Genomic DNA, 12,792 nt, shown 5'->3' with positions numbered 1-12,792 from the left:
CCCAGGGCATAAGATCTGAAAGATTGTACAGGGAAGGAGGTCTAGGGATAACTTAAGTTAATGCATTAAAAAAAAAATTTTTTTTTTTTTACATTATTTATTTTTGAGAGACAGAGCACAAATGGGGGAGGGGCAGAGAGAGAAGGAGACACAGAATCCGAAGCAGGTTCCAGACTCTTGAGTTGTCAGCACAGTGCCCGACGCGGGGCGCAAAACCCACAAACAGCGAGATCGTGACCTGAGCGGAAGTCCGATGCTCAACCCAGCCACCTAGGCGCCTGTAATGCATTTTTTAAATGCACATATGCTCAAACCCATCTGACTCCCCAAAGGTAGGTTCTGGCCCACAGTGCTCAAACTCATAGGAAAATAGCTTTGAAAGGAAATTTGGAAATTTCTAGTCCAAAGATTTTGTGCCTTTATATAGTGAAACTGAAACAACAAAGGAGAAGTCTTGGCCAAGGGGGCACATACCGTGTGGGGATTTGGACTCTGATCCCAAATGTTCTGCTTTCCAGGTCATTTTCCTCTATAACGCATCTCCAATACCAGCATTTAAGCAAACGCATCTCACCCCTTTTTGCTCTATGAAGCCCTCCAGAAATGGGGACAGGAGAGATACTGCAGATTATCTACTTCTCCCACATCCATCCTGCCAAACAGTCAGGGTTGCTGTTCAGAGCCCTGGCCACAGCATCCCAGCCTGTGGTCTCTCCTGGGATGGGAATGAAGGCACAGAGGCCATGGCTTCCCCAGGAGGCCGACTGTGGGCAGGTGTACCAGATAAGGGTGTTGGGGGAGCTGAAATCTAAGATACTTCCTAATTGCCTGTAGGTATCTGAGGCTGATTCTGAAGAGGAAGCTGTCCCCAAGGAGGTGGGCTTCATTTTCAGAAGGGGGACTGCCACTTGTAAGATGAATTGACCTAGAAGCTGGGCTGGAGGCAGGGAAGAGCATCGCCTGGAACTCTAAACACTGGCATCTTGTCTTGCATCTGCTATGGAGCTGCAGTGGCTATCTGGGCAGGTCACTTTATCTTTGAGGGCCTCAGTTTCCCCAGTGGCAAAATGATGGCATTGAACTAGATCAGTGGTTCTCAGCCATGGTTTGGGGAGGGAGGGGAGGCATTAGTTTTCAACCACGTGACTCCCACAGCACAACATAATACTTTAACACTCCACTACTCAGTGTTCCACAGACTGCCCGCATCAACATCACCTGAAAGCTTGTTAAAAATGCAGAATCTTGGGCCCACCTCAAACCTACTGAATCTGAAGCATGTTAACAACACCCCCAGTGCAGGGGCGCCTGGGTGGCTCAGTTGGTTAAGTGTCTGACCTCCACTTAGGTCATGACCTCAAGGTTTGTGCGTTTGAGACCTGCGTCAGGCTCTGCATTGGGATCCTCTCTCCCTCTCTCTCTACGACCCTCCCCTGCTTGCATTCTCTAAATAATAAATACTTTTTTTTTAAAGTTATTTTTTTAAAAAACCACCCCTAGTGTCAAGTTTGAGAAGCGCTGCTCTAATATGTCCCTAAGGCATAACTTGGTGGGGTGCTGGAAAATGAATCAGGGTGTCTTGAAAAACTCCATGGTGACTCTAATATGCCCTCTACCAGGCGGAAACAGCCAGACTATTTGGATCCTGAGACTCTTTTCAAACCTGCACGGCTAACATGCTGAGCAGTCGGGCTCACCAGAATTAATGGAAAGTGAAGGCGTCTTCAGGTGCGCTGTCGGGGAGGGATTGTGAGCTTGCCCTTGGACGTCATTCCAGAAGCAAACATCAAGGCTGCGTGGTGACGAACATGAGCACCCAAAGCAGCCTGCCGCAAAAGCCAGCTCCACTCCTGCACTTCCCCTGCTGCCCGCGGTGGGGCAGTGTGTGTCCGCGGGACCACAGCGCAGCCCCAGGCTGCAGTTCCCAGGCGGCCTGCGGCTCGGTCACTTTCCCATTCCTGATTTCACTCGAACACCCTAGAAGGCCTGTACTCCCACCTCCCCAGACAGCAGATGGCCACTCAGAGAGTTGCCCAAAGGGTCAGCCCACATGGTCTGACTTCCCTAATTCCCTCCCGGCCCCTCCAGGATCATCCCTGTGGGGGCACCAGATCTGAGGCATCAATGGTGGCCTTGGGCTCCCTCAGGGGGCCAGGCCAGCCAAGCAGCATTGCTGCCGATCGGAGCCAGTGAGCAAACATCAGAGCCCCACCAAAGGCCCCCGCTAAGAATGCGGGTCAGCAGGAGGAGCTGCGAGGGGAGGAGGGGTGGCCCTGGCCCTGCCCAGACAGGCCCAGCCGGCCCCACAGCTGCCCTCCTGTCCCTGGGGGCAGCGATGGGCTAAAGGAGGAGAGGACTCACCAGGCTCCTGGGGTCTAACTTCCCCCCGCCCCCAACCTCTTGGAAGACAAAAGAAGCACCCCAAGGAGTGGGGCGGATGGGCACGAGGTCACCATCACTGGAACTTTGTGTGCCCGCCCCTCTTCCCAGGCTTCCAAATCCAGGAGCAAGAGAAAATAAACAGTTGCTCCCCCCAAAATGAGTCTGCTTCCAGCTCCACCCCCTAAATCATTCTGATACCCCGCCCCCCATACCCCAAAGTGGCCTTAAACTTTGTGACTCCGGATTCTCCCAAACAAGTGATGAGAGGAGCCAATCTGGGTACCAGATTTGGCTCCAGGAAATTGGGCTAGGGGTGGAATGGGGGAAACCGGAATCCCACTAGGGAAGATAATAATTTTGGCCAAAATGTAGGATGGGAAGGTAAAACTACACAGTAATCTGGCCTGCCCCTTTGGAGTCCCAAATCGATCCTCTGTCAACCTTCCTAGCTTTGGGGCTCTGGAGTCATAAGGTGTTTGTTTCTCATTGCACATGAATTAGGCACCAGCTGCAATACCAGAAATTGGGCAGCCCGGGAAAGTGTATACAGATGGGCATTTCTGCATATCCAAGGATGCCCGATGGGTCCAGTGAGGGTGCGTTTGTGCACACTGTGGTTGTGTAACTGTGGCGGGCCCTCTAGCTGAGAGTTGCAGTAGGATCCTTCCCTCATACTTTCCAGCTGGGCGGGAGCCCATCAGATATCTTGGCTGCCTTTCATCGCCTTGTCCCTGATAGGGATCATCCTGGGTGAAGAAATCGCTGTCAGTCACCCCCGCCTCACTGACAGCCAGAGGGACTGATCACACCCCCACGGGGGCGGGGTGACGGGGCCCCAGAGGCTGGTTCTCCCTGGGAAGGCAGGGAACCAGCATTCTTGGCAGAGGAGGGGAAAGAGGGGGCTTATATGTGGAGGAAGGAAATATCTACACCCTTCTTATCCCCCAGGGAGGGACAGTCAGCCCAGCTATCAACCCTGAGGGAGCTCCTCCTTCCTTCGGCATTAGCCACCTCCAGGGAAGGATCTGACCCTTCTTCAATCGGCTCAGCTCTGCCCCAAACAAAGGGAGGTGAGGCTGCGCAGGGCTGCAGGATCAAAGGGAAGTGTCCACCCCACCCGGCAGCCGGCCTCGTCCTCACTGCTAAGGGACACTGAGTCAAAAAGGAAACCAGAGCTGGAAGACAAATGAAGCAATGATGTGGTTGATGACTTATTATGGCATAAAAAAACAGGCTGTTTCTTCCTCCTCCTCCCCCCGCCCCCAAAGTGGGTTCACAGCAGTTAAAAGAAAAAAAAATCCTACATTTCTCCTCTAGGGGGCTGCCTAGAAGGGGGGCAGACAGCCAAGCAACCTAGATCTATGAAGGAGGGGCAGAAGAAAACCTATCCGAAGCCCGCACCGGCACCCTTGGAGCTCAAGGCCTCCGTAGGGGGAACATCGGTGTCCCCCTACAACCTCGAACAGCCATTCAGGAGTTCCCCATAGGATGGTCACTGGGGAAGACTGTCCTGGTGGCACCAGGAGGGGGGGCTGGTTTCGATGGGTGGAGGAGAAAGGCATCCCACACCCACAGTGCCCTCCCTCTCTCCCCCTCTCTCCACCTGCCCAGGCAGCCTGCAGGCGCTCCCAGATCTCTCCTGCCCCCAACCCTCTCAGCAAGGAAAGGGACCTCTGGTTGGGGTAGCAAGAGGTAGGGAAAAGAGGGAGCAAAAAGAAAGAACATTACTTCTTAAACTACCCCAGGCCCATGAGCCTCTCAGGGAGAGTCACCCTGTCCCTTTTAAGAAGGGCTCCCTTTTTTACACAAACACATATTCCTACCCAGACCCCAGACCCACTTCCCATTTAGCTCCCAGTCCTGGGGACTGGGCTCCAGCATCCCTAAGGGAGGAAGAGACGCTGTGGGCCTATGTCCTAGGACCTTGGACGGGGTGAACAAGGTGGGGTCTCTCTAGCTGGAGACCCAGGCTCAGTAGAGAAACACACACACGTACAAACAACATGCACACACACGTGCCCTAATATTAAATACCTTTTGCTTATAACTTAAAAATCAATACACAACTAATCCTCGCATAGGGGTCCGGGTAGAGAAAGAGGGGCAAGGGGGAAGGGGAAGTCAGGGGGAATGTTATGGCCTCTACCTCTAGCCTGGGAAAGCCCGCTAGTTCCAGATCCTTCCCCCATCAGCTTCCTTCCCTTTGCCTGACTCTGGCTCTGCCCCTGCTAGGCTTTCCCCTCCCCAGTCCCCACTCCAGGATCACAATCAGGATGTATTTCTAGCATCTAAAGAAGGGGACAGGAACAGCTTCCTGGATATCACCTCAGAAGACAGACCCCTTCCACTAGGAGAACACCTCCTTCATATGCAAAGGGAGTCCCCCTGCCCAGAGTCAAAATGGGAGAAAGGAGCCTTCTAACACACACTCTATAGGAGGGGCCAGTCTTGCAGGCAGCAGAGAAAGGAAAGGGCAGAGCAAAGAAAGAGCTGGGGCTTAGTGAGCAGGTGGGCAGGGGCAGTCCTCCGCTCCAAGTGGGGACCACTGTAGGTCCCTGTGCTGGGACACCTCACCTACTCCCTGGTCAACCAAGTAACCCTCTTCCTCTCGTCCCTAAGAGAGAAGCAAATGATGGGTGACCTGGGATGAGGGACCTACATCAATTCTAGGGTGGGGGCTTCTGGCGGTTTTGAAAACCTACATCAGGTAACAGATGGGGAATGTGGACTATACTGAACTTTATTTTCATAAAAACCATGAGTTAAGGACTGAATCCGAGTTAGAGAGGGAAGGGGTTAGCTCCTTCCACTGCCCCCCAAATCCCTTTCTCTCCTTTTAGAAGGGGACTTTTTTTTTGCCCTCCCCCTTCCCAATCTAGCTCTCCCCTCGACCCCACAGCTCTGGCTGCACGGCTGTCCCGGATTCTGGCCGCTTCCTCTCTTCCTTCATGGCCCCATCAGAGTGGGTTTGGAAGGGTTAACCGGGAGGCACATCAAAGGAGTTATTTCTACAGCAACAACCCTCCCAACCAGATAGAGACCGCTCCCTAAGGGGGACCCCTGCCTCCCCTACCCCACCTCAGCTCTCCCTCGGGAAACCATAGGGACAGAAGCACTAAAAGCGGGATGAAAGGGACCCGGGCCGCAGGGCGGGTCCGGAGGCGCTTTTATGTCCCGGTTCCCAGGCGCTAAGGACGTGTCCAGACAACTACCCTCAGCGCCCGGGGCGGCCCCACTCCTCTCTGCTCCAGGGACGCGCCGTCTCTTCCAGCAGGTCCCCTCCACCCTCCAGGCGCGGTAGGGGTACCCCACCCCAACCCCCGAGCCTGGGGACAGGAGCGAAATAAGGGATGAAGGGGGGGGGGGACAGAGGGGCATGCGCAGCTCCCCCAGCCTAGCCAAACACTTTTCGTCCGGCCCCGAGACCAAACACCCTACCTAGCGCCCCGTCTCCCCGACCCGGCACCACTTTTCCTCCCCCTCAATAAATAACCACCGTCTCCTCTTCCTCAAGTCGCCCCCCAAAGGCATCAGGCCAGGAGGAAAGCTCTTCGGATGCCCCCAGGGGAGACCAATGGGGGGGGGCGGTACCGGAGGAGCTCAGTTGGAGGGAGCCGCGCCGCCCTCGGCCTCCGCTTGCCTTTGCCCCCGGCAGGCTCCACCGCTCCGCTGGCCTTGCCCTCGCCCGCGGCCGCCCCGGCAGCCTCCTCCTTGGCGCCCTCGTGGGTTTTCATGTGTTTGGCCAGGTGGTCGCTGCGCATGAAGACGCGGCTGCAGACGGCACAGGGGAACTTCTTGGTGCCCGTGTGGGTCTGGAGGTGGCGCTGCAGCTCGTCGGAGCGCGTGAAGCGCTTGCCGCAGAAGAGCCAGTTGCACACGAAGGGACGGTCGCCGCTGTGCCAGCGCAGGTGCGCCTTCAGGTGCGACGTCTTGGCGTAGGCTTTCCCGCAGCCCGGGATGTGGCAATTGTGCAAATGCTTCTTCTTGCCCCCGTCGGGCCCGCACGGAGCCCCCAGTCGCTCCGCCTCCAGGCAATTGGGGCAGCGGCACACGGTCTGGCCTGAGCTGCGGGGCACTGACCGCCGGGAGCCTTTGGGCCGGGCTGCTCCGTCCAGACTGGAATCCAGCCCCTGGGACTCCGGGGCGGCCGCTTCCAAGGCCTTGGCCCCGTCGGGAGGCCCCAGGAGGTGCTGCCCTCCGGCGGCTGGGAGGAGGTGGTGCGGGTGCGGGTGGGGAGGCGGTGCGCAAAGCTGGTGGTCTCCGACGTAGCCCCCCAAGCCAGCCTGAAGCGCCCGGGGTGGCCAGGCGAGGTGAGCGCGCCCTGAGTGTGGGGGAGGTCCATCCAGCTGGTGCCCGGATGAAGGTCCCACCAGGAGCCATCCTCAGTGCCTGGGTGAGTTGGCCGGAACCACGATTCGTAATGGTGGGACATGTCCGGCTGCAGGAGCTTGGAAAAGGTCCCGGGGCCAAGGGACTGTCGCTTTCCAGGTCCTCGCAGGTTACCCGAGAGGAGGCCCCCGGCAGCTCATAGCCCTGTGAGAAGTCCACCTCAGGGCCCAGCGGGAGGCTCTGCAGCTCTCCAGGCTGCAGCGGGGAGGGGTAGTCCCCGGCCTCCGGGCGTGTGGCCCTGGTATGTTTGGAGAGGCTGCAGGTCGAGGCGCGGCGGGGAGGCGTGAGGCGCGTCCGTGTGCTGGCTGCCCAGAGAGCCGCAGACAGCGGTTAGCATTGCCGGGATCCGGGGTGGGGTGGGGAACAGGATGGTCAGGGCACCTCAGGTAGGACCTAAAGGAGGCAAAGAGGAGGTGAAGTGAGCAAAGTAACCAAGTCACTTTCAGTCCTAACCCAGACGGCCTCCCTGCAAAGTGTCCCTCTCCCGACTGGGACTGGCACTGCAAAAGAGGAGCACACCTCCGAGTGGGGACTAACGACCAGTTAACAGAATTTGGGAGTGCTAGGAAGGGTTGAGGGTGTGAGGTTCTCAGCCAAGGCGGGGGAGTCTACCTTCTCCTAGCTGATCCCTCCTATGGGGCCCAGCTCATCCTGACAGTTGGGCTGGTCCCAGGCTGGTAGGTCAGATACACCTACAGTTCCATGCTAAAACCATCCCCACCCTATCTGCCCAGACCAGCGCAAAGGGCAGTGTGGCGTTTACCTTCTGCAGCCCTGCTTCCAGCCCAAATGGAGGCTCTACACCCATCTCGGCTTCCCTAGTTTAACTCAGGACACAGATGAGGAGAGGAGGTGGTCTGTTTCTGAAACTCAACTTGAGGTGACCTGATTTTCCAAAGCTCAAAGCAGGTTCTGAGATATTGGGAAAGAGACCTCGTTCCGCCCCTGAGGCATGTTCAATGAGGAAGAGCATTTCACTGTTCTCTACCATTGCCCTCCGCTCTCTGTCCAGATGGCTCCAGCAAACCCACTTCCATTCCTGGCCCGCACCCCTCTCCCTCAGGCAGGAATTCACCTCCCTGGGGTGCAGGTTCAGTGTTGATTCCCAGGGGACTTCTCCCCACCAGAGAAAGTTAGCTTCCTCTCCTGTCCTGACCCACACAGCCACACAGCTGGCTGTCTGGCTGTTACCCGTGCCCTCCTCCAATCTGGGGGAGACCCAGATGTGAAGCTGGGAGGGGTCAGCTTCCCCAGAGAAGGGGGTCAACGAGAGAAGACTTACTAGCAAGCTCTGAAAGGTAAAATTGTCACCCCCTTACGGGATGCAGAGTCGAAGTGGGGACAGCGGAGGGCACAAGGAAAGCCAGAATCACAGACACTGAGAAGAATTACCCCAAGAGACTATATAAGGGGGCGCATTCTAGGCTTGGATCGTTCTTAGGTGTTCTGCAGACAGTTCTAATATACAGACAAACTGAGAATCACTGCTTCAGGCCAACCCTCTTATTAAAAAAAAAAAAAAGAGGAAACTGAGGCAGCATTGGAGAAATGACTTGAACAGACATTTCATTATTTGTTCAATCAACAAATGCATACTTTATGTACCTCTGTGAACCAGGTCTCCGGACTCCTGGTCTGTTACCCTTTCCCTACACCGTTGGGAACCAAAAGATACCCACCCCTCTCTTTCTTAACCACATATCTGTGACTTGAAAGTCCTTTTTCTCTCACCACCTCTCTAAAGCCTGGGAGCCCTGGTGCCTCAGGTGTCGGGCTTGTGTGCCTGGCCTTCTCTGATGGTGGGGGAGGAGGTGCAGTGGTTTAGGGCAGGGACTTCTTCCCACAGCAGGGTTCAGCTGACCCTACCACCTTTGGCCTCTGGGACCAAAGAGGTGTCCCTGGTAGTTTTGGAGAGGGAGGGAGAGGGGCTGGGGCGCCTACTCAGGCTCCCGCTGCCTTACCACAAAAAAAGGAACAAGGGTGAAGCAGCAGGGATGGAGCCTCAGGCCCAGGCGGGGCAGCCCAGAAGGGGCTGGGCGGGAGCAAAGAGGCCTGGGACCCTAATAGCTTTTGGCGTCTGGGAACTGCCCCAGGGACCGGGGGGGCGGGGAAGCTAACGACCCAGGCTCCAGTGGCCTCTCCCGACACAGGGCCAGGGAGTCCAGTCCTGGGATGCCGCGGCCTGCCTGCAAAGTTTCGGGAAGGGAGACAGCAGGGCGCGCACTCCCGGCTTCCCGCTCCCCAACGCAGGAAGCCGGGTAGAGACACCCTTCTTCCCCCTTCCGCCGCCTCCCTCTCCCGATCACCGGCGCTCAGGTGGTCAGGACTTCCGTACTCCCAGTCCTCAAGGTTCCAGTCCTCCGGTTGTCCCAGTCGCTCCAGTTTCCCGGTCTCCAGCCTCCTCGGTCCCTCTCGTCTCGCCCTTCCGCCCAGGTTTCACTCGGCCGGGGCTCCAAGCCCCGGATTCTTTAGGACCACCTCCCCCAAGGCCACGGGAGGCTGTGGCGAGTGCGCGGCGCGTCTTTCCGAGAGGAGCCCGGGATCGCGCACCCCTGGCCGCCCAGACCCTGGCTCCTACCTGGAGGCTGCGCTCGGGCTCCGGGCAAGGCTGGCTGGCGCGCTACCCACGGGCGCCATGGGCCCCGCGCGCCGGCGGGCTCTCCGGAGGCGAGGGGCAGGAGCCGAGGACGAGCGGGGGCCGCGACCGGACCCGGCGGCGGCGGGCAGCGGGAGGCGGAGGAGGGGCGGAGGGCCAGCGGGAGGGCGGAGGGCGGGCGGGAGCCAGGGAGCGAGCGCGAGCGAGGCCAGCTCCGCCCGTGACTCACCCGCGCTCTCTGCCTTCATCCTCTGCCCTGCGCTCCTTTTTCCCCGAGTCCGCGGCCCCGCCCACCTCACCTGCCGCCGCCTTTAACCCTTGCGGGCTCGGCCGGACGGGAGGCCCGGCGAGGCCCGGCCGGCGGAGAGGGGGCGGGCTCGCTAACTAGGTCGCCTCCCGCCCCTCCCTCGCTCCTCCCTCGCCCCTCCAGTCCTCAGGAGGGGGTCCTGGGCGGAGCGTTCCCCAGGTTCCGAGACACGCCCCTCGGGTGGAAAACTGCCCCGGCGCCGGCTCCGGGTGGCGGGGGAAGCAGGACTCGGACCCTGGGGGCCTGGAGGAGGGGCCGGATTCTCCGCGTGAAAAGGAGACTCCTTTGGGGCGCCGCTTGCTTCCAGGGCGCTCGATTCACCCGCCCGGCCCGGCAGCGCGGTCCGGGTACTGAGAGGAAAAGGAAACAGGACTGAGCGCCAAGGCTGTGTCCGGTCTACCTCGGGCCTAGGCCGTGAGAACTCTGGGCTGTGGCCCTCCTTCACCATTCTCTCCGCCGCTCCTCTCCACCACCACCACCCTCCCCGGACATATTTTCGCCCTGCCTTTCTGGCTTCCCCCCCCTCTCCGGCCACTCGCCTTTTTGGGGTGGACTCCTCTTCTCCTCTGCCCTACTCCCCTGCTCCCCAACTTGTCCGGGTCTGCCTTACCCTATTCGTCTCCCAGACCCCCTCAGTCCCCACTCCCCCATCTCCCCTTGGGCAGCAACCCCAGCACCTCCTAAGACCACCTCTCAAGTACGCGACCCCCTCCGTCCGGGAGCTGCTCAGCCTACATACGCCCTGCCACCCTTGCCCCCCGCGCACCCAGCCCTGAAAGCTGGGGCAGGCTCCTGAATGGCCCTGGGAAGGACACTTCTGGAAAGAATTGAGCGACCCCTTGCCACGATTCTCACCTGACTGTCTAAACCCAAGTTTGGAGAAGGGTCTGGGATTCCTTTGAGGAAAAAATGCACATACACAGGGCAACGTTCTGGCAAAGTTTCAGGGCGTTCACGGCGCCCACCGAAAAACTCTCAAGGTCCCAGTTGATCGAGATACGGAGCGCCCGTTGGTTAGAAGAGTTCCTCCCTCTTCCTCGCGGGCTGGCCTGTGCGCCCGCCCGGATAGTCCGATGCTCCCTTCCCGATTGGTGATTGGTGCCTCCTCTACCCGCCGCCTTGACCTCCCGAAGCGACTCCTTTCTTGCACCGGAATTCTGATCAATTTCCATATATATATTTTTTCTTTTTTTTTCTTCGTTGCGCCGTTTGGCTTTCCCTACGCGTTTTGCCATCGGCCTTTTAAATTTCGTTTTTTGTCTTTACAGTCGTATTAGGCACAGCAGCACCAAAGTTTAGGCTGATGAATCTCACCTCTGCAGCCGCGATTCTGCCACTATTGCTTTACTAGACTCGAATTTCCGTTTGGGACACGCTCGAAGTGCCACTATAAAACGGCTAAACTGAATCCACAAGCCACTTGAAAATCAGTCTTTGTGTGTTCCCCGCCCCCTCCCCAAACACACACGTTCTTAGATTCAGAGTCAGGGTTTGATTCGTTCTGTCCATCTCCCTCTTTTCTGAGACTCAATTCCCTCATCTGGGCAACCTGAGTTCAAGTTGGGAGACTTTCCTGGGGCTTAAAGGAATTGATGCACCTAAACACGTAGCCCCTGGGTCCCCTGGTAAGGTCGCAGAAAAGGGAAGATGTGGTTGTAATTATTAAATAAGTAGGTTCCCAGCAAATGTTCGTTGGGTTAAGGTATATTCACAAGATCTTTGGACTGGGAGTTGGTGGACCCAAATTGTAGCCCCAGCCCTGTACTTGCTGAGCTGAGCTGGTGGGTTAAGTCACTCTGAGCCTCAGTTTCCTCCTCTATTAAATGCAGGCAGAGCAGTTGCCCTGCAGAGTAAAAGACAAGCTCCTGGGGAGCCTCGGGTGTTGCGGGATGTCAGGGATCATACTTTCCAGTCAGTCGAATTTCCTTCTTCCGGACACTCAGACCCCTGTGATGTAGAACTCTCTAGAACTGCTCTGGGTCTTTGTGGCCACTGCAACATCAACAACTCTCTATCAACACGGTTTTATCTCTTTTCACTCAGCCTGCAAATCTCTGCAGTTCGGGTCTGCATCCCAGTTCACAGTCACGTCCAGAAGGGAACCTGTGATTCAGGCTCCTGTGTTAAGTCTGATTTTACCCATAGGCATTCTCTGCCTCCACCTCCCTGCAGCCCGCTGGCCTTCTGGCTATTCCTGAAGCTACTGCTCTTAAGGTCCTAACACTCTGCTGAGGGATCTGAGTCCACCCTCCCATTTATTTATAGGCACCAGATTATCTTATCTTCCTGGCTCCTTCCATCATTCCCTGGAAAGCAACAGAGAAAGGGATCCAGCCCCTGGATAGCATACTTCCCACCCCACTTTCACCCCAGGCCCCCTTTAATCTCACCCCACCCTGACTGGCGGCCGCCTAGGGTCCCAGTCCAGTCCTCTCAGAAAAATTCAGCCATCCTGCTTTCTTGCCCTGCCTAGCTGTCTGCCTTTCTTCCAGGTCCCCCTCTACTTGCATTCTTCTGGTTCCAGTCCTTTCCATTTCCCACTGGCCAGACGTTTTCCTACTAAATGGTGCCCATGGTCTGATGTCGATATGACTGCTAACAGAACCACTGCCCGGTACTCTTACGTCTTCTCAACATTGAACAATGCTGCTTACCACGTCGGCTCCCACACAGACTGAGATTTGCCCAGGAATCGGGCCACTTCTAGCCTTCTTCGTCATTCCCCCAAAGAGGTAAATAGACAGATGTTGCCACAGATGTCCAGTCCTGCTACCCCTCTTCTTACACCTCATTTACGGTCAGCAATCAGCAATCGTTTTGTACCTGGAGGAGCCTCACTAGTCCCCGCGGCCACCATAGCTGCCGTGTCTTTTTGAGCATATACTATGCTCCAGGTGCTTCCCCAAATATCTCTAATTCTCATGGGCATGCAGCAAAGTCACTATTATTATTATTCCCCTCGTGCAAACGAGGAGCTGAGGATCAAAGATGTGAAATGACCTGCCCAAGATTACAGAGCTGTTAAATGAGACAGAGAAGGAAACTGAGTCCAGATCTGTCAGGCTCCAAAGCCATTGTTCTGCCTGCTACTCCATCTGGCCTCGCTAGGGCAGAAGTG

At 57.0% G+C, this 12,792-nt stretch overlaps 1 protein-coding gene across 1 annotated transcript; it reads right to left on the bottom strand.

Annotated features, from left to right (window-relative positions):
- Positions 1-3,588: 3,588 nt before the first annotated feature.
- Positions 3,589-9,415, bottom strand: SP6 (Sp6 transcription factor). Its single transcript, XM_030296692.1, is given in 6 exon segments — positions 3,589-6,017; positions 6,020-6,673; positions 6,676-6,834; positions 6,837-7,000; positions 7,002-7,164; positions 9,350-9,415. Coding segments are annotated over 5 exon segments (1,119 nt in total). The 5' UTR covers positions 7,109-7,164; positions 9,350-9,415; the 3' UTR covers positions 3,589-5,982.
- Between the last annotated feature and the right edge of the window lie 3,377 nt (positions 9,416-12,792).

Source organism: Lynx canadensis, chromosome E1 (genome assembly GCF_007474595.2).
Source record: "Lynx canadensis isolate LIC74 chromosome E1, mLynCan4.pri.v2, whole genome shotgun sequence".
NCBI classification, from domain to species: domain Eukaryota; kingdom Metazoa; phylum Chordata; class Mammalia; order Carnivora; family Felidae; genus Lynx; species Lynx canadensis.
Note: the sequence above shows the minus strand (reverse complement) of the source record. Positions and strands in the feature narration are given on the sequence as shown.